The 21,134-nt window shown below is 50.1% G+C and overlaps 8 protein-coding genes and 2 non-coding genes across 10 annotated transcripts; 7 read left to right on the forward strand and 3 right to left on the reverse strand.

Annotated features, from left to right (window-relative positions):
- Positions 1-399: 399 nt before the first annotated feature.
- Positions 400-2,066, forward strand: hacA (transcription factor HAC1; the record flags this gene model as incomplete). Its single annotated transcript, XM_025688925.1, has 2 exons — positions 400-901; positions 965-2,066. The coding sequence occupies exons 1-2, from the start codon at positions 696-698 to the stop codon at positions 2,064-2,066; spliced, it is 1,308 nt and encodes a 435-aa protein (XP_025534828.1). The 5' UTR covers positions 400-695.
- Positions 2,067-2,445: 379 nt separating this feature from the next.
- BO79DRAFT_181838 (putative SNF7 family protein Fti1/Did2) lies at positions 2,446-3,710 on the forward strand. Its single transcript, XM_025680179.1, has 2 exons — positions 2,446-2,603; positions 2,726-3,710. The coding sequence occupies exons 1-2, from the start codon at positions 2,559-2,561 to the stop codon at positions 3,314-3,316; spliced, it is 636 nt and encodes a 211-aa protein (XP_025534829.1). The 5' UTR covers positions 2,446-2,558; the 3' UTR covers positions 3,317-3,710.
- Positions 3,711-4,024: 314 nt separating this feature from the next.
- Positions 4,025-4,097, forward strand: BO79DRAFT_t245. Its single transcript has one exon. It is a non-coding gene; the product is annotated as a tRNA-Lys (tRNA).
- Positions 4,098-4,420: 323 nt separating this feature from the next.
- Positions 4,421-7,589, forward strand: BO79DRAFT_60426 (uncharacterized protein). The gene is made up of 7 exons (XM_025689480.1): positions 4,421-4,698; positions 4,756-5,250; positions 5,312-5,836; positions 6,254-6,392; positions 6,450-6,526; positions 6,581-6,654; positions 6,722-7,589. The coding sequence occupies exons 1-7, from the start codon at positions 4,508-4,510 to the stop codon at positions 7,420-7,422; spliced, it is 2,202 nt and encodes a 733-aa protein (XP_025534830.1). The 5' UTR covers positions 4,421-4,507; the 3' UTR covers positions 7,423-7,589.
- A 74-nt stretch (positions 7,590-7,663) lies between these two features.
- Positions 7,664-9,567, forward strand: BO79DRAFT_159446 (3-oxoacid CoA-transferase; the record flags this gene model as incomplete). The annotated part of the gene is made up of 5 exons (XM_025678952.1): positions 7,664-7,946; positions 8,008-8,292; positions 8,352-8,538; positions 8,596-9,349; positions 9,433-9,567. The coding sequence occupies 5 exons, from the start codon at positions 7,664-7,666 to the stop codon at positions 9,565-9,567; spliced, it is 1,644 nt and encodes a 547-aa protein (XP_025534831.1).
- A 368-nt stretch (positions 9,568-9,935) lies between these two features.
- BO79DRAFT_290792 (uncharacterized protein) lies at positions 9,936-11,920 on the reverse strand (the record flags this gene model as incomplete). Its single annotated transcript, XM_025688926.1, has 6 exons — positions 9,936-10,152; positions 10,215-10,444; positions 10,507-10,827; positions 10,902-11,300; positions 11,370-11,631; positions 11,715-11,920. 6 exons carry the CDS (start codon positions 11,918-11,920, stop codon positions 10,062-10,064), a joined length of 1,509 nt encoding a protein of 502 aa, XP_025534832.1. The 3' UTR covers positions 9,936-10,061.
- Positions 11,921-12,391: 471 nt separating this feature from the next.
- BO79DRAFT_290793 (putative MFS transporter) lies at positions 12,392-14,345 on the reverse strand. Its single transcript, XM_025688927.1, has 4 exons — positions 13,835-14,345; positions 13,256-13,744; positions 13,048-13,189; positions 12,392-12,983 (listed from the first exon to the last, which is right to left on the reverse strand). The coding sequence occupies exons 1-4, from the start codon at positions 14,248-14,250 to the stop codon at positions 12,594-12,596; spliced, it is 1,437 nt and encodes a 478-aa protein (XP_025534833.1). The 5' UTR covers positions 14,251-14,345; the 3' UTR covers positions 12,392-12,593.
- A 1,001-nt stretch (positions 14,346-15,346) lies between these two features.
- BO79DRAFT_t246 lies at positions 15,347-15,436 on the forward strand. Its single transcript has one exon. It is a non-coding gene; the product is annotated as a tRNA-Asp (tRNA).
- Positions 15,437-15,675: 239 nt separating this feature from the next.
- BO79DRAFT_276296 (cytochrome P450) lies at positions 15,676-17,540 on the reverse strand (the record flags this gene model as incomplete). The annotated part of the gene is made up of 3 exons (XM_025687737.1): positions 17,337-17,540; positions 16,438-17,274; positions 15,676-16,385 (listed from the first exon to the last, which is right to left on the reverse strand). The coding sequence occupies exons 1-3, from the start codon at positions 17,467-17,469 to the stop codon at positions 15,676-15,678; spliced, it is 1,680 nt and encodes a 559-aa protein (XP_025534834.1). The 5' UTR covers positions 17,470-17,540.
- Positions 17,541-18,226: 686 nt separating this feature from the next.
- BO79DRAFT_276302 (putative cytochrome b5 reductase) lies at positions 18,227-19,678 on the forward strand (the record flags this gene model as incomplete). The annotated part of the gene is made up of 2 exons (XM_025687738.1): positions 18,227-18,320; positions 18,372-19,678. 2 exons carry the CDS (start codon positions 18,227-18,229, stop codon positions 19,676-19,678), a joined length of 1,401 nt encoding a protein of 466 aa, XP_025534835.1.
- Positions 19,679-21,134: the final 1,456 nt, after the last annotated feature.

The following is a 21,134-nucleotide window of genomic DNA, read 5'->3' on the forward strand; positions in this document are numbered from 1 at the left end:
GCAGGTAAAGAGGGCTTTGAGACGGAAGGTGTGAAAGATGGGGCCAGAAGGGGGCTTCCAATGTTGTGGCAGGAGGAAACACACTGGGGGGGTTGTCTCTCTCTCTCTCCCTTCGCAGTCCCTCCCCTCCCCAAGCATTTGGCTTACAGAACGTACTGTGTAAAGTTACGGGGAACCATGGTGCCTGGAGTATTTACCGTACGGTCATTTGGGGCGCAAAGGGGCACATTCACCCAACCGGACATTGCACAGGGGCGTAATGGGTCTGTAACGGTTACCGGAACTTGGCTGACGACGATGACTCCGCCCCCTTACTTGCAGGGAGGCGGCCTGATCTGACCACGTTGGCCTTTTAAAGAGTCGCTCACTCCCCCAGCTCTCACAGTCGATCAGGAAATCGTCCTCACTCTCATCCTTTTATTCTTTCTTGGTTATTGAGGACACCTGTCCTTCTTGGCCCCATCTCTCTTGTTGTCTGGTACACTTGACCCCAGGCACCACTTGGCCAGGCCTGGCCCCCCCAGCTTCCCCCGTTATGACACCGTGGCCTGTGTTCCTGTGACACGGGCAAACCTCCACAATCAAGCTGTGTCGACCTACTTCACCGTCCTCCCTTGCAGTGCGGTTTAAGATAAGGCTCATAGTAATCTGATTGATCCACAATCAAAGATCAATCACTTGTCACGCTTGCAATAATGGAAGAAGCATTCTCTCCAGTTGACTCCCTCGCCGGCTCCCCGACGCCTGAGTTGCCATTGCTGACAGTGTCCCCGGCGGACACGTCGCTTGACGACTCGTCGATGCAGGCAGGGGAGACCAAAGCCGAAGAGAAGAAGCCTGTGAAGAAGAGAAAGTCATGGGGCCAGGAATTGCCTGTCCCGAAGACTAACTTGCCTCCGAGGTAAGACATTTAGATTCATATATATATCTATATCTATTCACATGATGCTAATTCGACATCCAGAAAACGGGCCAAGACTGAAGATGAGAAAGAACAACGTCGTATCGAGCGCGTCCTTCGTAATCGTGCGGCAGCACAAACATCACGCGAGCGCAAGAGGCTCGAAATGGAGAAGTTGGAGAATGAGAAGATTCAGATGGAACAGCAAAACCAGTTCCTTCTGCAACGACTATCCCAGATGGAAGCCGAGAACAATCGCTTGAACCAACAAGTCGCTCAACTCTCGGCTGAGGTCCGGGGCTCCCGCGGCAACACTCCCAAGCCCGGCTCCCCTGTCTCCGCTTCTCCTACTCTCACCCCCACCCTGTTCAAACAAGAGCGCGACGAAATCCCTCTTGAACGGATTCCTTTCCCCACACCCTCTATCACCGACTACTCCCCTACCTTGAGGCCTTCCACTCTGGCTGAGTCCTCCGACGTGACACAACATCCTGCAGCGGTGTTGTGCGACCTGCAGTGTCCGTCGCTGGACTCGAAGGAGAAGGAAGTGCCCTCTCTCTCTTTGACGTCGGCTCAAACCCTGAACCTCACGCTGCCGATGATCTTGCAGCTCCTCTTTCTGACGATGACTTCCACCGCCTATTCAACGTTGATTCACCCGTTGGGTCAGATTCTTCAGTCCTTGAAGACGGGTTCGCCTTTGACGTTCTCGACGGAGGAGATCTATCAGCATTTCCATTTGATTCTATGGTTGATTTCGACCCCGAATCTGTTGGCTTCGAAGGCATCGAGCCGCCCCACGGTCTTCCGGATGAGACTTCTCGCCAGACTTCTAGCGTGCAACCCAGCCTTGGCGCGTCCACTTCGCGATGCGACGGGCAGGGCATTGCAGCTGGCTGTTAGCGAGCAGTTTCGCCAGGGAGATGCATCGGCTATCGATGGTAACGGAGTCCAATGGAGCTGGGAGTCCTTGTTGACCTTGGCGTGGACGATAGACCTACTCGAAAAGCCGGGACGACGCAAACGAATCTTGAGCGGTTTGAAATCAGCGAAAACTGGACGGCGAAGTAATATTGGCAAGTCTCAAAGGAGTACACGGAGTTCATGGAGTTCACGAAGCACCCAAGAGGCGTTGACGTCTCTCCTGATGGGCAAGCATAGTTGAGGTTCCGGCTGTAAATTATCATAAATTCTTATAATTCTCTTTTAGATTTTCAATCCAGCAGTTAATAGTCTGCTCATCATTTCTCTTTCGCTTGTTTTGACCGACAGGTGACTAGGAAAATCAGTTTCTGAGCCCGTTAGATTTGCAAGTAGCTGGGCACCATAGATAGTCTTGTAGCTACCACATCAATTCTTTAGGCATCAGCGGTACTACTTCACTACCATTTTTGTCAATTGTAATCGGCATGCAGGTTGTAGTGGCACCTCCGCGCGCAGCGGATACGGCGATCGGGATGACGTTGCCACGCAGTCCCCCGCCCTCCCATCTAGACTCTGGCTGTCTCTCCATCGGGGCTGAATGTTGCCTCCCGCTCCCTATCTTTTGACCCCAAACTTCCTATCTCTTCCATGCGCCCAAGCCTCACTTTCTGCTTAGATACCCTTTTGTGCCCACTCCATTTTTTGTCACCTGTTCCCTCAGTCCTAGAACAAAATGGTTCGGAAGGATCCTATCTTTGAAGCCCGCACCAATGTCAAGGTAGGCGGTGCCGCATTATTCCCCCTCTCTGCGGCAACATTTCAGCGTCTGCCCGCTTATCAACGCACCCTTGTCTGAATAACTGTCAGTTGGCTAATTCTATATCATTGTCCACCTTTTAGCTACACTCTAATCGACTGAAAAAGGAGGCCGCCCGTGCGGAAGCGACCTTCAAATCTGAGAAGGCTAAGGCTGACAAGGCCATGAAAAACCGCGAATTTCAGATCGCCCGCATCCATGCCGCTTCTGCCGTACGAGAAAAACGCAGACAGGTCACCCTCAAGGCGGAGGCTGCCAGAGCAGATGTCATTATCAACGAGCTCAAGGCTGCGCAGAGCACTCGGGACACGTCTCGGACGCTTGCATTGGCATCACGGGGCCTGGATGCTGCCTCCAAGAGTGTAAATCTTGAGAGCTTGGTTTCCCATGCGAACAATTTCCTGGCGCGCTCCGAAGATTTCAAGATTGCTAGCAGTGCGATCGAGGATGTTGCGCAAGGGATCTCTATGCAGGAGAATGGCGCAGAGGGTGAAGCCGATGTGGATCGCCTGATGGAGCAACTTGCTGATGACGCTGGGGTGGATCTCCGGATGGCTTTGGAGCAGGATGCTGCTGCTGCTCCTAAGGAGGAGGTTAAGGCTCCGAAACAAGTTGACACTGAAGTTGAGGATGGCTTGGATGCTAGGCTACGAGCTCTCAGGGCGACCAACTGAATTTCAACTACTTCGTTTCTATCGTCCTCTACTGTCACGTTAACTTTGGCCTTGTACTTGTTGATATGCTTTCGGATTCGGCGAATTATTGGGGTAACTAACAGCGCGTTGGGTATTTTTAGGGTTGAGGTTCAGTTACTCTTGAGAGTATATTGTTCTGTGGGCGCTCATGACTATATGGTCCATCATCATGCTATGCTTTACATGCTTTGTGGGTTCTTGCAATCTCTTTTGTTACATACCCGTGAAAATCGCACTTGCTGCATACGTTCATTGTTTTGCCATGCATTTGAAGGATTTCTAAATGGTCGGTCTTATAAGAGAGACGCACATTTCCTCTGCACAGATACTGTTCGAGTGGTATAGATACCTTTCCTCATATTGTCATTTTCGGTCCCTTCTTGAATTGGTACGTTTCTTCCATACACGTGCTCTATTTTCTGTCCATGGACAATTATGGAGCATAGTTACAAGGAGAATAGGTCTTTCATCCATACACTCATCGTGGGGCACCATCGTCTATTCAAGACAAATGTTTCAAGGAGCAGTGACATGGTCAGTTTGTAGGAATATGGCCGCTATTTAACAATACATATAGAAAGGGTGTATAGAGAAGAATTCTCAGTAGGCAGCATTATACTCTTAATACTCCTTCACGGCTGTCGTAGACTTATAGATCCTAAATAAGTACCGTTATTTAACGAGCAAGCCCGGCTAGCTCAATCGGTAGAGCGTGAGACTCTTAATCTCAAGGCTGCGGGTTCGAGCCCCGCGTTGGGCTTTCCTTTTTTTTCCCATACATAAAAGTATGTTCATTCACCACCCGGCTAACATGACTTGTCCTTCATTTTTCTTCTTCCACCCGTCTTTTGCTATGCTTGTTGTACCTTGTGCTTCCAATTCAATCGACCTCTGGTAGGCTTTTTTACAGTTCTAGCATAGCTGAAACACTTTTCCAAAGCCACAGCCGTTTCCTTCCGGATGTTGTTCCGCCGCTGTCTATGAATGCCGCGTAAGATATGTTTCCGTGATCGTCATTTATCAGCCACTGAGCCACTTTTGATCCGGGCCGTGTCATCTTCATGAGCCGGTAGTATGTTTCCAAGGCCCAGCCACGAACGTTGGGATAGCGAAAAGGCTATATATACCCCATAACCACAAAGCTGCTTGAGTTAACTCTTGTAACAGGCGATGGATAGCTCCGCTGCGTTGGATCCCAACAAAGCATCTCATGGTCGACAAGCCGCCTGCTTGAACTGTAGGAAAAGCAAGGTCCGGTGCAATCGAGGCCAGGATGATGCGTCGTGTAGCAGATGCAAACAGGCCAATGTTGAATGCATCATCCCCAGTCACCATGTCGGTAGACAGAAAGGGGTCAAAAAGTACGCGCTAAATGTATTGATCTTTCAAGGACCCCAAGCTGACATGGTGAAAATCAGCAAACGCAAAGGCCTTGAAAAAGCATTACATCAGATTGAACAGGCCATAAAGAGACCGCGGAGTGATGCGTCAGGGTCTGAGGCGGCCCAAAAGCTCATATCAGACCTTCAAGAGATGCTCAGCAATACACGCGAACAGCAGTTACATAGCGAGGCAGACGACCAGTCCGAAGATTTTGACCGGTCCTATACGTACCATTCGCCCCGGGATAACATCGGCGATAATCTGTCTCTAGATGACGCAGAGAATCCTTTGCAACTACTCGCACGTGCCTCTGATCTACAGCTATCGCCGACCGAGGTGCGTGGTGCACACAAATGGCCACCTTCAACAATTCAGCCATCAGGCATGCTGCAGAACAGCACCGAAGGAAGCGACCCTACCGCGCAATCATATTTTGTTCCCATCAGGGCAAGTCTAGATGTTGGCCCGGGTATAGACCCAATCGACATCGGTCTTGTAACTCCGAGTGAAGCCGAATCGCTTTTCACTTTGTATGCCCAGGCTGCGTTGACTAAATTTGTGCCTTCATAGCTTACTTATCATTGATGCCAGCTTTTATCAGAACCTCGCACATACTCGATGGGGCCTTGATCCCCTGGTCCATACTGTCTCGTTTGTACGGACCCAATCCGCATTTCTATTCACCTCTATCATGGCCGCGGCTGCATTGTTCTTGCCATCTGCTACAGCACTGTCGAAGCGGCTATCTAGACACTGCAAGACACTGGCCCAGAATGTCATTGTCCGACGCCACAGATCTGTTGAGATCGTCCTAGCCTTCATGGTAAATGTTCCATGGATGGAGCCCGGTAGTTGCTTAGGAGATGACGATACATGTTCCTACATTGCCATGGCTCTAGCTGTTGCTTTGGATCTTTCGTTGAACAAAATTGTGCTTCCATCATCTAGCTTTGAGCCGAGCCTACTTAGGAGACTCGCCAAGGCCGAGACTATCGATGCAAAGAGAGCTCTATACATGGACCGATTTGATGGCGTAGAACCGACATCTGCATGGGGCCGAAGACTTCTTCGAAGGCGTGAGAGAACTTGGATAGCGCTGTTTGTTCTCGAAAGAGGGTAAGCATTCCACCAGAAGCTCTGCTATTATACCTGGGAGGCATTACTACCACACCAGCCAGGTTCCTCCATACCACACTTCTCTCATGCCACACCCTGCTGCCTACCTCGAAGGTTAAGGCTTTCTCCCTATAGGGTAATTCTTTTAGTACAGGCAGAGGACCTTCCATCTTCCTGATGGAGATATTACCTATCTGAAGTATAACATACTGCCTCGGGCTTGAAATCAATCAAAACTACAGATAATAGAGCCTCTGCCCGTACTAAGAGAAGTACTTTATAAGGAGAAAGCCTTACCCTTCTTCAAGATAGGCGGCAGGCTGTGACATGCGTGAAGTGTGATGTAGAGGAGTCTGGCTGGAATGGCGGTAGCGTCTTATACATAGGTGTAGCACCCGTCTAACCTTTGGCTTGCAGTGTATGTTTAGCTCGCGGACGAAGCTATACAGTTCCTTCGACTGCCCTTATAAACCATTGCGATAAGTGGCATGTGTCCGATTTTGCGGACTCGCGCGATGGCCCGATGAATTCGATGGCTGTCCTCAGACGGAACCTGGTAAGTGCACTGGCGGTCTCAAGCGTACGAAAGGACCTTTTTAACCGGAGCGAATAGGATGGTCTCTTCCTCAGAGTAAAAGCCAATTGCGATAGTCATCAGGTCACAGATGCCGGGTCTGAGGTAGCGCAATCGTACGTGTGCATCCCACAAGTTGTGGACACGCGAATAACTCACGGTGTTCCCAGGATCAAGAATATGATTGAAAGCTTCTACGACCAGTGGTATGAGATATGGGCGCCTGAGATAGGAGAAGGTCACTGTAAGTCCCTTGTAGGGGTGTGACAGGCTCGCATTAACCATTGGACAAACGGCTAATCTACACCAAGCACGCTCCCTTCCACCCTATGTGGAGATTCTTGTAACGCATACGAGGTTATCGACATATGGTGGTGTTATCAATCACCCTACAGCACCCGTGGAAGTCAAAAGATTCTTTCGTGCCGCCGGCCTTTCTTCTGCACTAAACGTCTTGAGAGCAGCTATACAAGGAGAGGCGCGATTGAAGTCTATGCCCAACAACACAGTCATCATGATATCCTTTGCTGCATGCTCAGCACTTAGTCTTAGCGTCATGCCAGAAGACAGCAGGTCTAGTTTGGCGCCAAGTGTTCATAATCTGATCGAGGAAACTGCAGGGGTCCTCGAGCGTATTGGAGCTACTACCCGCCATAGAAACGGCGCCTCTGTTCTCTATGGGCGCTTTTTGAGGGCGCTTGTCAGACGCGCTCCTGTAAGCGCAGGCTCCCAGAACGGACCGCGGGGCTTGGTCGAAACGGGGGCCCTACAACCTCCGCCAGACTTGGATGGGTATTGCCCGGTGGCTTCCGGGACACAGCCATCTTCGATACCGTCGACTTTTATATGGCCTGAACCACTCAGATTTTCTGCCATGTCCGATGACCAGATCATAGACGCAGTGAACCGGGCTGGGACTGCATTTGGGACGACTGTGCCTGACGTCCCACTGGATGACCTAATGACTTGGGACTGGTTCGACGTCGGAAATGCGGCAGATTTTGGCTTCTGAATGGGTGAAGGCTTGCGCGCAGATCGGTGGCTACGCGGATCGATGAATGATCTCATTTCTGGTTCCGACCGAAGGGTCTGAGAGCTCCGCCGCTCGGCGACTAGAAGTAGCGCCGAGTGCCGAGGGGTGCCGTTCTCAGCTTCCCATATTAACCAGCCCGATTTCCTGCTTTTCCTGACTGGATAGCCTCTGCAACACTTTTTCGACTGCTATTCAACTGATTCTGTTGCTACGAGGGAAAATGGCAACCATTCGATTATCTGCGTTGGTCTTGTCGCGAAGGTTGATTGTCCGTCCGCAATGCTATCGACGGTCGCAACCACTCACGAGCCTCTATGCGCCTCCCGCTACTAAAGCCGGTAGCCGGGCCAGATACTCAACTTCTACACATGAGCAAGCTCCGCGGGCCCCGAAGATTGATCGTGCTGCTTCAAAGTTATTCAAAGATGCGGATACGGCCGTAGCAGATCTGAAGAGCGGGTCAACCATTCTTAGTTCAGGCTTCGGCCTATGTGGTGTCGCAGGTAAGGTCTCTCCTCGCGCTTTGCCAGATACAGTTTGACTGACAAAGAAATTCTACTGTAGAAACGTTGATTTCTGCGATACATCGCAGAGGGGCCGACAACTTGCATTCCTTGACGGCGGTTTCGAACAATGCTGGTCTCGCTGGGAAGGGCGGGCTGTCTACCCTAACGCAAGCGGGACAGGTCAACAGACTCATACTTTCCTACCTGGGAAACAACAAAGCTCTGGAGAAGAAATACTTGACGGGAAATATTGCCATCGAACTGTGTCCACAAGGCAGTCTGGCCGAGCGACTACGTGCTGGAGGAGCTGGGATTCCCGCGTTTTATACCCCCACAGGAGTTCGTGAGTTTTTGATCACTAAGGGATACATGATATAACTTACTGAATCATTTTTTTGGCAGATACTCTGCTTCAAAAGGGAGAGATCCCGGTGCGTGTAGACGAATCCGGAAAGGTGCTCGAGCATGGCAAGCCCCGCGAGACAAGGGAGTTCAATGGCAAAACTTTTATGATGGAGACTGCACTCAATGGGGATGTGGCGATTCTCAGAGCATGGAAGGCAGATGCTGCAGGAAATTGTGTTTTCCGGTAGGCATTCTTTCAACGCTCTCTAATATACGAACAAATGCTAATGATGTGTCTTAGTTACACTACGAAGGCATTCGGCCCCATCATGGCGAAGGCAGCAGCCCTTACCATCGTGGAAGCCGAGAACATTGTCCCCGTTGGCTCAATCGACCCTAACGATGTTGATCTACCGGGAATCTTTGTTGATAGAATCGTCCCCGCAACCGATGAAAAGCATATCGAAATCAAGAAATTGCGATCTGACAAGGGTGATGAGGCAAATAAGAAGGCAGAGGACGCTGCGACTATCCTGCGGAACCGGATCGCCAAGCGGGCTGCTCGGGAACTCAAGCAGGGTTACTATGTCAACCTCGGTGTTGGTATTCCTACACTGGCCCCCTCATTTCTGCCCGAAGACGTAAAGGTTTGGATCCAATCCGAGAACGGTATCCTGGGAATGGGACCTTATCCGACCGAAGAGGAACTTGATGCGGATATTATCAATGCCGGCAAAGAGACCGTCACTCTGGTACCGGGCGCTTCCACATTTGATAGCAGCGAGTCGTTTGGAATGATTCGCGGCGGGCATGTAGACGTGTCGATCTTGGGAGCTTTGCAGGTCGGCGCGAACGGCGACCTGGCGAACTACATGATTCCCGGCAAGGTGTTCAAGGGAATGGGAGGAGCCATGGACTTGATCTCCAACCCCGAGAAGACCAAGATTGTGGTTGCCACCAGCCACACGGCGAAGGACGGATCTCCGAAGATTGTGGACCAATGCAGCCTTCCTTTGACTGGCGCCAACTGTGTCAGCACTATTATCACCGAACTGGTAAGTGGGAAAAGAGCCCTGGCCGATGACGGCAATCAGCAATCTTTCAGGGAAGGAAAGGCAGAGCTAACAGCGGACTATAGTGCGTCTTTCAGGTAGACCGGACCAAGGGTGAGCTTTTGTTGACGGAATTGGCCCCGGGCGTGGAGGTCGAGGAGATTCAGAACAAGACTGGGGCGAAGTTTACGGTTGCGGAAAACCTGGAGATCATGGAGTAAAATGAGTCGAGGCTGGGTGTACATGTGATGAACCGCCCCTCACCTGTAAATCTATTTTTTTTGTTTATACATATTGTCAAGGCAAAGGATCAGCTGACCCTGGCTGGAGTGAAAGTCTCAACATCATACGGAGTATCATTACTCTTGCCCGGCCTTCTTCATTTCATTGATCCATACCGTACCCAGGAAATCAACCACACATATGATAGAATAAATAGATCAATGATATACTTACTGCATGCAAGCTAAGGTGGGCTTATCCAGCTTTCAAAGACTGTATGTATTGTATGTATATTGAAAACTCTCCAGAGAACTAACTAGTAGTGCTTACTTACTACTAGCCAAAAGACATACAATACATACATAGCCGACGACCCAAAAAGGACATGGAATATACAGACGGGTATAAACGGGCATCTATTCTGTTACTACCATCTCCAATGTCCTTTTCGCCATCGAAAGAGTAGATATAGAGATGCGGCGTATATATCATATCATGTTTGCAATTGCACCTCCAGGAGGACATGTGGAATGGCGGTGCTACTCGCCGGCATGGAATAAGTGAAGTTCCAAAACCTAAAGTCACTATAGAAATTTGGTTAGCTTATTGGCCACCAAACAAACAAGGCGCTAGAGGCTTTATTTACTTGATGACTTGGTCGCTCAAGCTATACGAGATGTTCAGGCTGTTCGGGTCCATATTGCCCGACACGGTAACATCCAGGCCGACAATATCCTCCCAGCTGGCCACATTCCTCTGGGTCTCAAAAGGAGATACCAGGAACTGGAATTGAGAGGCCGACGTTCCGCGCGGATAGGTCAGGTTCAGATAACCGGGTCCAACCTCGGCATTCAGAGCCGGCTCCGTCGCGTACAGCTGTGGAATGTATGTTAGTCATGGCTTTTGAGAATCAGTATCGTTGTTTAAGGATAACCCACTGTTATCCACCCTACTCCAGCCCCAGTATCCCACTGAATGACAGCCGGGTTAAACTGTGATGGATTAATGGCCGGGCCACCGACGACAGACTCATTGAAGGTCTCTGCTCCAATGCTGATGCCTTCACTCAGCCACGCAGTCACCTGTCGCGGGGAGGAGTCATATGGAATAGAGTAAGCGGAAGTGTTGACCGTATGCTCACCAGGGAAGGTTTTCAGGGCTTGGATGGCCGATGACGGGACAAGCGAGTTATGAAAGTCGGACAGAATAGCTATCAGGGGTGAGATGGAAAAGTCGGAGTTATGAGACATCATATACACCTTGGTGTTTTATCGATTGTTAGCGCCCAGACCCAATAAACGCAGTAATGATCCCCTCTCCCGTTCCTGCTCACCTTATCAATAACAGGGGAAGTCTCTTTCCCGACCAGCGACCAAATATGTCCCGACATGATACCAAAGTACTTTTGCATATCAAAACCATAAGCTCGATCCCAGGGACCAGCGAGGTTCTTCAACCCAGCATGATATAACTCCCCAATGGTGTCCCACGTATCCTGCAACATCTCCTTCCCTTTCCCCTTCATGACTGAGTCCTCTGCAGCGTACTTGGCCCACATGGTCAAAGCAATCAGGGAAACGCCCGTGTACGTGGCACTGTTGAATTCCGAAAGCGTGTCTGCGCGATCGAACAGCTCTATGATCTCCTGTGCGTACGTCTCGCCGGAGTTTGTCATATTCTGGTCGCCAAGTTTGCGTCCCGTCCAGCCTGTGATGATGGCACGCATTAAGGACTGCGCAGTCAACTAGTCAGCAGTTTACTCTCACTTATTCGTATGAAGAGTTGATGATTCCTCACGCACCGGGTTCGTATACGAGGGATACAAATTATCATCATCCACTCCACCAACTCGATAACTATCCCCGGTAGTGTCATTGTAAAGCGAGGCATGCATCAGCTGCGTCATATCTGCATCGATCAGATGCGGGAACTCCTCGAGCGCAATGATAAAAGCTGTGCCGATGAACTCTCTCCAGTTGGGGTCCCAGGTATCGTAGATAATGGGCGGGTATGCTGGGGTTCCTACTGTGGGTTCTTCGGGGTACTGCTGGTAGTCTCCATACCTGTGTGAGACGCATAGGCCGCGCCGGTTAGTCAATTATTATATTTAGGGGGAAATGTCTCCCAAAATGCCAATCACACCCACCATTGATCAGTTGTATCCTTGAACTGCGCATCTATCACATTTCGAATGATAGTCATGGCCTGAGCTACATCATCTCCTTGATCCCGAGCCAACAATCCCACGGCATACCACACGGACGTCCTGGTATCGTGTCGCAGCGCCGTCGCAGCACTCGGATCATAGACATATCCCGCCGAAGCATCGTATATCCGATCGAGGTAATCCATTGACTGTGTGAAAAGCTGGCATGTATTTGTTGACCAGGATGACTGGCACCAGTCATTACTATTGCTAGTGCTGGTTGATACCGCCAGGGTAGTAGATCCGACGAGTGCGAGCACAGATGCTCTCAGATACCGCGACATTTTGTCTAGAAACAGAGCCCAAAAAAATCCGAGTTAACCCTCACACAGTACGCAAAAACAGCGGGAACAGGGAAAACCAGTGTTTTATCTACATCATCTCTTTCCATTTGCGGGGAAAAGACAACACAACCCCATCGACGCCCATTTATTGGTGCGAGTTCTTTTCCCCCTCTCCCCCTCAGTGGGGTTCGGGTTTATCGCAAGTTATGTTTGTTGACTTCGGTCTTTTAGCCGGACTGCATGGACTGATTGTCTCTCCTATACTGAGTTCTAATCAATCGGGTTGGGATCGGCCGAAATGCGGGGTTGCAGGCGAGCTAGCATTTCATTTATCCCAGTCCCTATCTTTCTGTCTATCTAACTTTCCCTTAGTTGTACATTCAATGATAGATAAATAAGATAGGGTTATTAGGATATATAGATAGATTTTACAGAGAGTATATCCATACCAGGAGGACTTGTTCCATGGTCCAAGATTTCATCCTGCAAGGGTACTTCCTTGAAAGGCTAACCCCTTAAAGTCTGCCTAGAAATTTTAGGCGGCTTCTTCATCTTCATCTCTTGGTGCCGGTCGCCGCTGCTGCTTTTCCTTTCCGGCAAAACTGAGTAGCATGCCAATGTCATAGACAGCCTTCAAAATACCCGCAATGGTGAATGAAAGCCCGAAGACACCTCGATCAGCCAAGATACCGGTCAACAGAGGTCCAAGGCTCTGGGCACAGGTTTTGACGACATTAATCGATCCCATGATAGCCGTGCGACGGTCCGGCGGCAGCGCTGCAGCAAGGAAGGCCGAGCGAGGAGCCACATCCATAGTTTGAGAGCAGGCGCGGAGCACCAAAAAGGTCAGCGCCAGCGGGAGAACCGAAGGAACTGGGATGAGTGCCAGGCAAATAGCGGAGGGAAGATGAGTGAAGACCATGGTCTGCAGTAGTCAGCAAAAAGTGGCCAGATTCCGGAAAAGGATATATATCTTGGAGAGAGCAAACCTTGACATTTCCAATGCGCTTGGCGATGGATGAGGCCACCAGAACAGAGGCCGCAGAGATAAGGCTGGTTGTGAAGAAGATGGATCCGAGTGACCCTTCAGGGAGGGAGAACTTGCGCTTAAAGAAGTATGTCATCCACGACCTATACGACATGTCAGTCTCATCGAACTATACGGTTTCTGGGACAGCCTTGAAAGAGTTGCCATACAGAGATGCCAGTCCAGAGGCGAACGAGTCCAATGCGAACAGGATCGCAAGTCGCAGAAACAAGGAGACGACCTCGGAATCGCCGAGGAAAGAAAGGATCGATTTCTTCTTCTGAGGCGGCTGCTCTTGAGGGGCGGCGTTGCTTGTCTGATCGCCCAGCAGAGGTTGTCTTTCACCCTCACTACTAGACCGTTGCGCAGGCTTCTTCTTCTCGGCCTCGACAGCGGAGCTCAGTGCAATAGACAGGAGAAACTTGAGCGCGCCGATAGCGGCGTAGGCAAAAAAGATGACTCGACAGGCGGGGATGTAGGGCCATCCCCAGATAACCTGAAGCAGGTTGATGGCCCATCCACCGGTCATCATGCCCAGGGCGGTGCCCGCATTGCCAATCAGCGAGTACCAAGCGAAGATATCGCTCAAGATCTCTTTGGGGGTCAGATGGGCCAAAGTTGATTCTTCGACAGCCCGGAAGGGGCCAATTTCGTTTCCACTGTTATTGAGTTTGTAAGCCTGTATGCCCAGACATTGTCGGGGATACTATAAATAGTCGGATGTTTCGCTCGGAATTCGGAGAACTCACCTCGGACTTATGACACCGAAGACGGCCGCCGCCAGAAGGACCCAGTAATTGCCGACCGAAGCAAAGAGGATGCCGCTGCCCACCATCAAAGCTGAGCCCAGGGCCAGGACGGCCCTGCGACCCATGGCATCGGCGAACAGAGTGAGGAGGAAGCTGATAGCGACATCGCCTACCAGGGTCAAGGTCATGAAAAGACCGATGCGTTCATCGGAGATATCTAATGCCGAGAGATAGGCAGCCAGGATTAGAGTTGAACCACCGTAAGCGAAGAGACGCACAAAGCGCTGGGCGCAAAGCAGTTTGACATCTCGGGGGGATTGCCAGACTGAAGTCAGGCCAAGTTCAGCGAGAATGCGGTGATGCACACGCGTTCCTCGCGAAGAAGCGGAGGAAGGTGGATCGGACGGAGCCGACATGATAATAATGCGCCCTTGTGTAAAACAGGCAATTAACCCCTCAATTGAGAAAGTATGGTAGTAAATATACAATTGTAAATATGGACAAGAAGAAAAGGATGGAGAGAAGGGAGGGAAAAGAGAGCGAAGAGGGGGAAGGAAGAGAGTAGAAATAGAAGAATGATGTAGGGGACGGGAAGGCGGGATTGAAGTTCTGCAGATCGTCTCCTCCAGGCAGCCAGGCACCCCATCCAGGGTCCAATCCAGATACATCAATTAATCGCCTGCCATCAACGCCTCCAATTGGACCTGCATCCAAGTTAAGCCTTCAGTTAAGTTAGAAGGAGTTCATCTTGCTCTGAAGTAATTACTCCACGAAATGCCCAGCATTTTGGTCAAATCATGTTGGGAGTTAGTATGTCTCGGCCAGGATAACACGCACTAACCCTTCCTCTGTCCACGTCATTCTACTTCTATTTTGGTCTCATTCTCCTTCGTTGTCATAGTACATGATATCCCAGTCTCTCGTGCCTTACATTGACTCTTTTCGCTTCTTCGTTCCATGTTGGAAGAGCTATTCTTTCACTGAGACCTTCACCGGTTGTAGCTACACCAGGACAGTCAGTCTCTTCTATGCCGAACTACGACCAAAAAGCCCGATGTTGAATTTAGCTCCTCCTTACAAATTTTTGAATATTTTCTTGTGTTCCACATTCCATTATACTACGGAGCATTCAGCTGGTAGGTAGTTGTAGGTACCATAATAGCCAGATGAGTAATAACTACCGAGGGTGGCCCACTAATAGGGCTGATGGACACTCAGCCTTACAGGAGAAGTCAGCCTTTTCAGACTTCATTCATCTAAACGTCGTTACCTACACACAAAAGAAAAGTGATAGTAGCTATAATGTTTATCAATATGAAACTAAAATAGTTCTATAACGTTGCAAACTTGTGGTTCCTTGGTCAATTATTCAGTTAACAACGCAGATAATCCAGAGTCGCGAGAGGGAAAGTTAAGCGAACCGATGGACAGTAAACAGACAAACCATGGATATTCCTACGCTCATGGATGCTGCTGTGTATAACATTAAATTTTAATTTACAGCATATAACATCCTCGATGGTCTAACGGTCATGATTTCCGCTTGTCAATCCCTACTGGGAACAAGCGCGGGAGACCTGGGTTCGACTCCCAGTCGGGGAGATGTCTTTTTGATCTTTTGCTTTTTTCTTTTTTTGAATCGTCTGGCCTTATCGGGATACCAAGATGTGTTGGTTGACTTTATTTTTGTAAGGGTAAAACGACAGGAAATAAGAGAATCAGAAAAGGAGAAATCTATCGTGATATAGGGACAATATAAACGCTATTCTATTTACAAGTACAATGCACATCAAAACACTCTCAACGAAGGCTCCAACTCTCATCCCTCGCTCAGTAACTGTTCAAAGCGATGCGGTCGCCATAGGAGTCTCCGTCTTCGGCGGCCACTTAACGCGCCGTTCGGCCCGTACATACAGGTTATTCGGCCTGATCAGCTGGAACATAGGATCGTACTCAATTGGGCCATCAGTCTCCTTGGTGAACTTGTACCGGTACACCAGTTTCGGCAAGAACACCTTAACTTCTTGCAGAGCAAAGTTGAAGCCGATGCACATCCGAGGACCGGCCGCAAAGGGAATGTAGGACGATTTGTGTCGGTTCTTGACCTCTTCAGTATCCCATCGGTCAGGGTTGAAACGCGTCGGGTTGTCCCAGACGTCGGGATTGTTATGAAGGTGATGAAGTGCGCCGATGACGACCGAGTCTTCAGGCAGTTTGTAGCCACCAGGAAGAATCATGTCCACCTTGGCTGTACGCGCGGGTTGGTAGGACGGGTTGTGTCGGCGCTGGGTTTCCTTGATGAACTTGTCCATGAATGTCAGACGGTCGGTCAGGTCGGCGGTGATTTGCGTATCGGCATCGATGCCGTTATCCACGAGCTCTTGCAAAAGCCTATCCTGCACTCCAGGGTAGTTGACGAGACTGTAAATCAACCATGACAGCAGCGAGCTGGTGGTGGTGAAGCCAGCTCCAGTTGCGACAACCAGGGCTTGGATTAAGCTCGTTTTGGGCAACTTTTCGCCTTTGTTATCCGTCGCCCGGATAGCGTAGTCTGTTCGGCAGTTAGCGGCTGTCTGGAAGGTGATAGCTATAGATTGACACACCAATCATGTTATGGGCTTTTAGGGCGGCATCCTGAAGTGGGAGATCCTCAACTCCACCACGACTAGCGTTCTGGATGGACTCGTCGACAATGTTCCAGACCCGACCACGGATTTGTTGAAGGCGTTTAGGGTCTCCGAAGGGCAGTTTGGCGTACCAGTCACCTCTGGCAGTGATCTTCTTATTCAGTTCAAGGGACTCGGCGATCAGAAGGATCAATTCATGCGGGGGTGCATTCATGTTGGAGAAGTGTTGGAAGTCAATGCCCAAGACTAGCTTTCCAACCGCCTGAGAGCCAAGCTTCAACATGTATTGATAGACATTCCACGCTTCGCCTTGCTCATCAAATGCATCAAACACTTTGAAGGCATCCTCTACCGTCTGCTGCATGACTGGCGCATAATGACGGACAGCCTTTGGTCCGAATGCGGGAGGGAGAAATTTATGGGCAGTTCTCCATTCAGGTGTGTCGGTGTCGCCGAGGAACACACCCGCTTCCTTGTTTTTGATTGCATGAAGCGGATGGGATTCATTGATTTTCTTAGTGAAGAAATCACTTTCCGAGAAAACAATCGCACTGAGTTCTGGGTCGTTCGTGTGGTATACCGTGCGGCCATAATTGGTAGTCTTGAAGAGAGGCCCGTACTGCTCAAACAAGCGCTGGTGGTTGCCCAAGTGATCGGGATAGATCTCAAAGAAATTTCCAATTATCGGAAGCCCCTTTGGCCCCGGGACCTCTCTCACTGGTTTCCCATCAATGGCGATACTAATTGGGGCTTCAGAAGCGATGATCTCAGCCACACTGGTGAAGACGGCGTCTTCAGACTGAAAGCCAATGCCTAAAGTAGTCAGCTCGGAGGTGATTCTGGAAAAGGACAATGAGAGATAGGAGCTTTGGTACCATTGGGGTCAACTATCGCAAAATGCGCAGCGATTAGGTTTCTAAGCCCATCATAATCTAGCGATGAGTCCACTTCGATCTCCCGAGCGGTTGCCACGGGCTCACCCAGGAGATGAAAAAGCTTTGCAGACATAATTAGAATGGTTGTTAAAAATCTCTCGACGGGCGGTTGGGGAGATTCTGCCTGCCAAGGGTCATCGTAGAGCTTTATAGAGAGTACGTACTATCTCTAATAAAACTACCCTGATGCGACAGACAAATCAGGGCGAATGACCCAGACTGACAATGAACCCACATAGACCGGTCATGGTATTCGCTATCCACATAGCACGAAATGGAAAGGTTTCTAGTTTCAGCGATAGTGCACGAATTGCGTTCATTTCAAAGACATTTGTGCGCATAGACATTGAAGGCCTCGGTGCCTGCCTCGGTTGTTTCGTGAGTCGCTATCACCGAAAACTCGAACTAACTGCAAAGAAGACAACGATCGCCACCCCAGACCCACTGGCTAAGGAGTTTCTGCCATGAAAAGGAGAAGGCTATGGCAGGCTCAAACCAAGAGGTGGGTGGCTTCATCGGCTACGCCGTGCCGACCCTCCAGTCGGGTCGTTAAGCGTCAGACGTGGCCAATCTCCGAAGAAATGATGCCGGCCGAGCCAAGCGTTGCGAGACTTTTAGCAACGCAATGTGGGTATCAAGTTGACTATTATGTCGCGCTTCATTAGACGCATACCGCTGCTATACCTCGGAATAAAAAAAATTGGCAGTTATAATGCCAGAGCCCTGGTTCATTTCGTTCCCTCCTAGCAGAACGGCTATCCTTTACCATTTCACCAATTCTCATTCAAATAAAAATGGCCCAACCTGTACCCTTAGACTCAACAGCCACAATGGGAGCTGATTCCCAGCTTGCCGAGTATACATTGGCCGATGTTGCCAAGCATAACCGCAAGGATGACATCTGGATTGCCATCCACGGGCAAGGTAAGGGCTTTCGAGGAGTTCACATGATGGGTTACTGAAACTGTTACATAGTATTTGACATCACCGAGTACCTGCAGGATCATCCAGGAGGCGTGGATATTCTCCTTGAGACCGCAGGCACTGACGCCACCGCAGATTTCGAGGATGTCGGCCATTCGGAAGACTCCAGGGAGATCTTGCAGGAGTACTTGATCGGTACCCTGAAGGACGCTAAAAAGTTTGTTCCTCCAAAGGCAGTCCGTGTAATTGCCCAGAAGCCAGAGAAGACCGAAGACCCAGCAACCAATCGTTCATCGCTCCTAGCAGTCACTGGGGCCTTAGGAGCGGTAACGACCCTGCTCTACGTTCTGAATCGGAAGAGTCCTGGAGTTTTCAATATGAGAAGAGTTCTTGGTAGTGCCATGCCACAAGAGTTCAGTGGAATCAGACTACCAGGCGGTGGATTCGCCAATGGATTCCTCGCAGCCACGCTTTTCTCCTGCGCAATTGGCAGCGTAGTGGCGCGCCAAGCTGCCAAAATGATGAAGATCGAACATGGGTTCATGCGCTATCCTCCGCATATCAAAGCCCGGAAAGTGGCCCGGGCAGACCCTCACATGGCGAAGGGCTTTCTCGACTCCAAAGAATACCAGCGTCTACCCCTGGTCCAGAAAGAATTGTTGTCACCCAATGTGTACCGATTTGTATTCGCTTTGCCTGATACGAAAGGGGTGATTGGCCTTCCCATTGGACAGCATGTTGCCATCCGCGCCATTATTGATGGTAACACAGTGAGCCGATCCTATACCCCTGTCTCCAACAATCTGGACTTGGGCCGACTCGAACTGGTCGTCAAGTGTTACCCTGACGGTCTACTGAGCGGGAAATACCTTGCCAACCTGAATGTTGGGGACGAGGTGGAGTTCAGGGGACCCAAAGGAGCCATGCGCTACAGCCGAGGGCTATGTGCCAAGATTGGTATGGTAGCTGGCGGAACAGGCATCACCCCCATGTTTCAACTGATTCGGGCTATTTGCGAGGACGAGCGTGACACGACAGAGATCAGTCTGATCTATGCTAACCGGAGCGAGGGGGACATCCTGCTGCGCGAGGAGCTGGAGGAATTTGCTCGCAAGTATCCCAAGAACTTCAAACTTTGGTACATGCTGGACGCGGCCCCCGAGGGGTGGATGTATGGGTCGGGCTACGTGAATGAGACTGTCCTCCGTGAAAGGTTGCCAGTCCCGTCAGCAGAGACTAAGATTATGCTCTGTGGGCCCCCGGGCATGGTAAACGCGTGCAAAAAGACCTTGGGCGCCATTGGATTCCAGACGTCAGGAACGATCTCGAAGATGAGTGACCAAATCTTTTGTTTCTAGATAGAATATATAATATTAGACCCAATTAATGCTCCAGACCTCTTTTTTCTACTCTTTTTCTCGATGAAATTGTCCGCAATGCTGGGGGATGACGCCCGAGAAATTTGTACCGCACGGGTGTTTGTCGCTCAACACGGGCAAGGCCCGACTGGCTAGCAAATCAGAGGGGCTAATACGTACGGTTTAGTGGATGAGGTTATGACAAGGGTCAAGAGGGTCTGCCATCTCGATTCTTGAGATAACGGACCAAGCCCGAGTACACAGTAAGTGTGGTGTTACTTTGTGAGCCGTTATGTGTCAATTGTGCGTGGTTGGGAGAAAATGGAGCATCGTATGAACTAGTCTTGCCAGAAAAGGCAGGCCGCAGTGGAGGCAACTAGGCCATACTTGCCTAACCGAGACTGGTGGCTCCATCCTTGACAATTAGGCGCTCCACCTTCCAACTTGGCTTCGACTTTCTAGAATTGCTTCTCTCGCGTTGTACCTCGGCTCACCTTTGCTCTGCCCTATTGTGTGGCTTAGTCTGTTTAGTGATCCTGGTCTTTGCTTCATAACTTTTCACCCCCAATCACCGCTGTTTCAATTGTTGTTGCATAATTGTCGTCTGGTTCATAACGGCCTCTGCTCCCGACCAATGTACAGGCGCGCTCCCTACAGTAGTAAATTGCGTCCTCGTCACTAAACGAGTGCCAAACAACCGAGGTTCAAAGACTTTATCTATATGCCTCACTCCATTGAGAGGGTCCCGTTTCCAGGCTGACGACTCTCTGCCGTGTTTTCGTTGAATCGCATCCACTCTACATTAACTGGTCTCCCTGGAGATAGAAATCCTTTCCGGTCTTAGGAAGAGTGGTAGGGGTCTGTTAGCATCTGCTTGAAATTGTTGCCTCCCTTCTGGCTCTTCCTGCTTGCCTCGTTCAGCTGGCTGCTGACGATGCGTATGCTAATAAAGGATCGGTGTAGCTTAATATAGAATCTAAGCGTCAAATGAAACAACGACAAGACGTGGTCTGCTCTGATTGTGTTGAAGTCAGCTAGGACTAAGGTACAAAGAAAATGGAAGAACATGTAGAGCATGTAGGTGGAGTAGAGAACACCCGATCGGGCAGGTGCGAGGCGTTGAGGTGCACGCGGCAGCCTGCCATCCTTCAACAAGCCGGTAGTCTCATCGGATATCATATACTAGTATTTGCTGCATTACTCACATTTCCAGGATTATTTGTGCCCATCAAGGTCACCGCTTTGCATAAGACCCAGCGCAGGGCCTCGACACCAGGTACATCATCTCAATAGTGGTCAATTGTCGTGGCCGATGTCTCTTGAACATTCCTCATCATTCTACTCCGTAGGCCTGGCCACATCCCCCGCGAGATCATTATATTCCCTAGCCGCCCCGTGAACTCGCACAGCAATATCTAGTACTTACCTTTGGAGAAAGTTACACGCTCGGTGGTCG

The sequence above is a fragment of the Aspergillus costaricaensis genome (genome assembly GCF_003184835.1).
Source record: "Aspergillus costaricaensis CBS 115574 unplaced genomic scaffold BO79scaffold_46, whole genome shotgun sequence".
NCBI lineage: Eukaryota > Fungi > Ascomycota > Eurotiomycetes > Eurotiales > Aspergillaceae > Aspergillus > Aspergillus costaricensis.

Excerpts from the sequence above, each read along its gene's own strand:
- BO79DRAFT_181838 (XM_025680179.1), top strand. The coding sequence starts at position 2,559 with ATGGTTCGGAAGGATCCTATCTTTGAAGCCCGCACCAATGTCAAG. Across the intron at positions 2,604-2,725 it reads AAGCCCGCACCAATGTCAAG|CTACACTCTAATCGACTGAA; the intron begins GTAGGCGGTGCC and ends TCCACCTTTTAG.
- BO79DRAFT_60426 (XM_025689480.1), top strand. The coding sequence starts at position 4,508 with ATGGATAGCTCCGCTGCGTTGGATCCCAACAAAGCATCTCATGGTCGA. Across the intron at positions 4,699-4,755 it reads AGACAGAAAGGGGTCAAAAA|CAAACGCAAAGGCCTTGAAA; the intron begins GTACGCGCTAAA and ends GGTGAAAATCAG. Across the intron at positions 5,251-5,311 it reads GCCGAATCGCTTTTCACTTT|CTTTTATCAGAACCTCGCAC; the intron begins GTATGCCCAGGC and ends CATTGATGCCAG.
- BO79DRAFT_290793 (XM_025688927.1), bottom strand. The coding sequence starts at position 14,250 with ATGTCGGCTCCGTCCGATCCACCTTCCTCCGCTTCTTCGCGAGGAACG. Across the intron at positions 13,745-13,834 it reads TTCGGTGTCATAAGTCCGAG|TGGAAACGAAATTGGCCCCT; the intron begins GTGAGTTCTCCG and ends ACTCAATAACAG. Across the intron at positions 13,190-13,255 it reads GCCTCTGGACTGGCATCTCT|GTCGTGGATGACATACTTCT; the intron begins GTATGGCAACTC and ends CATGTCGTATAG.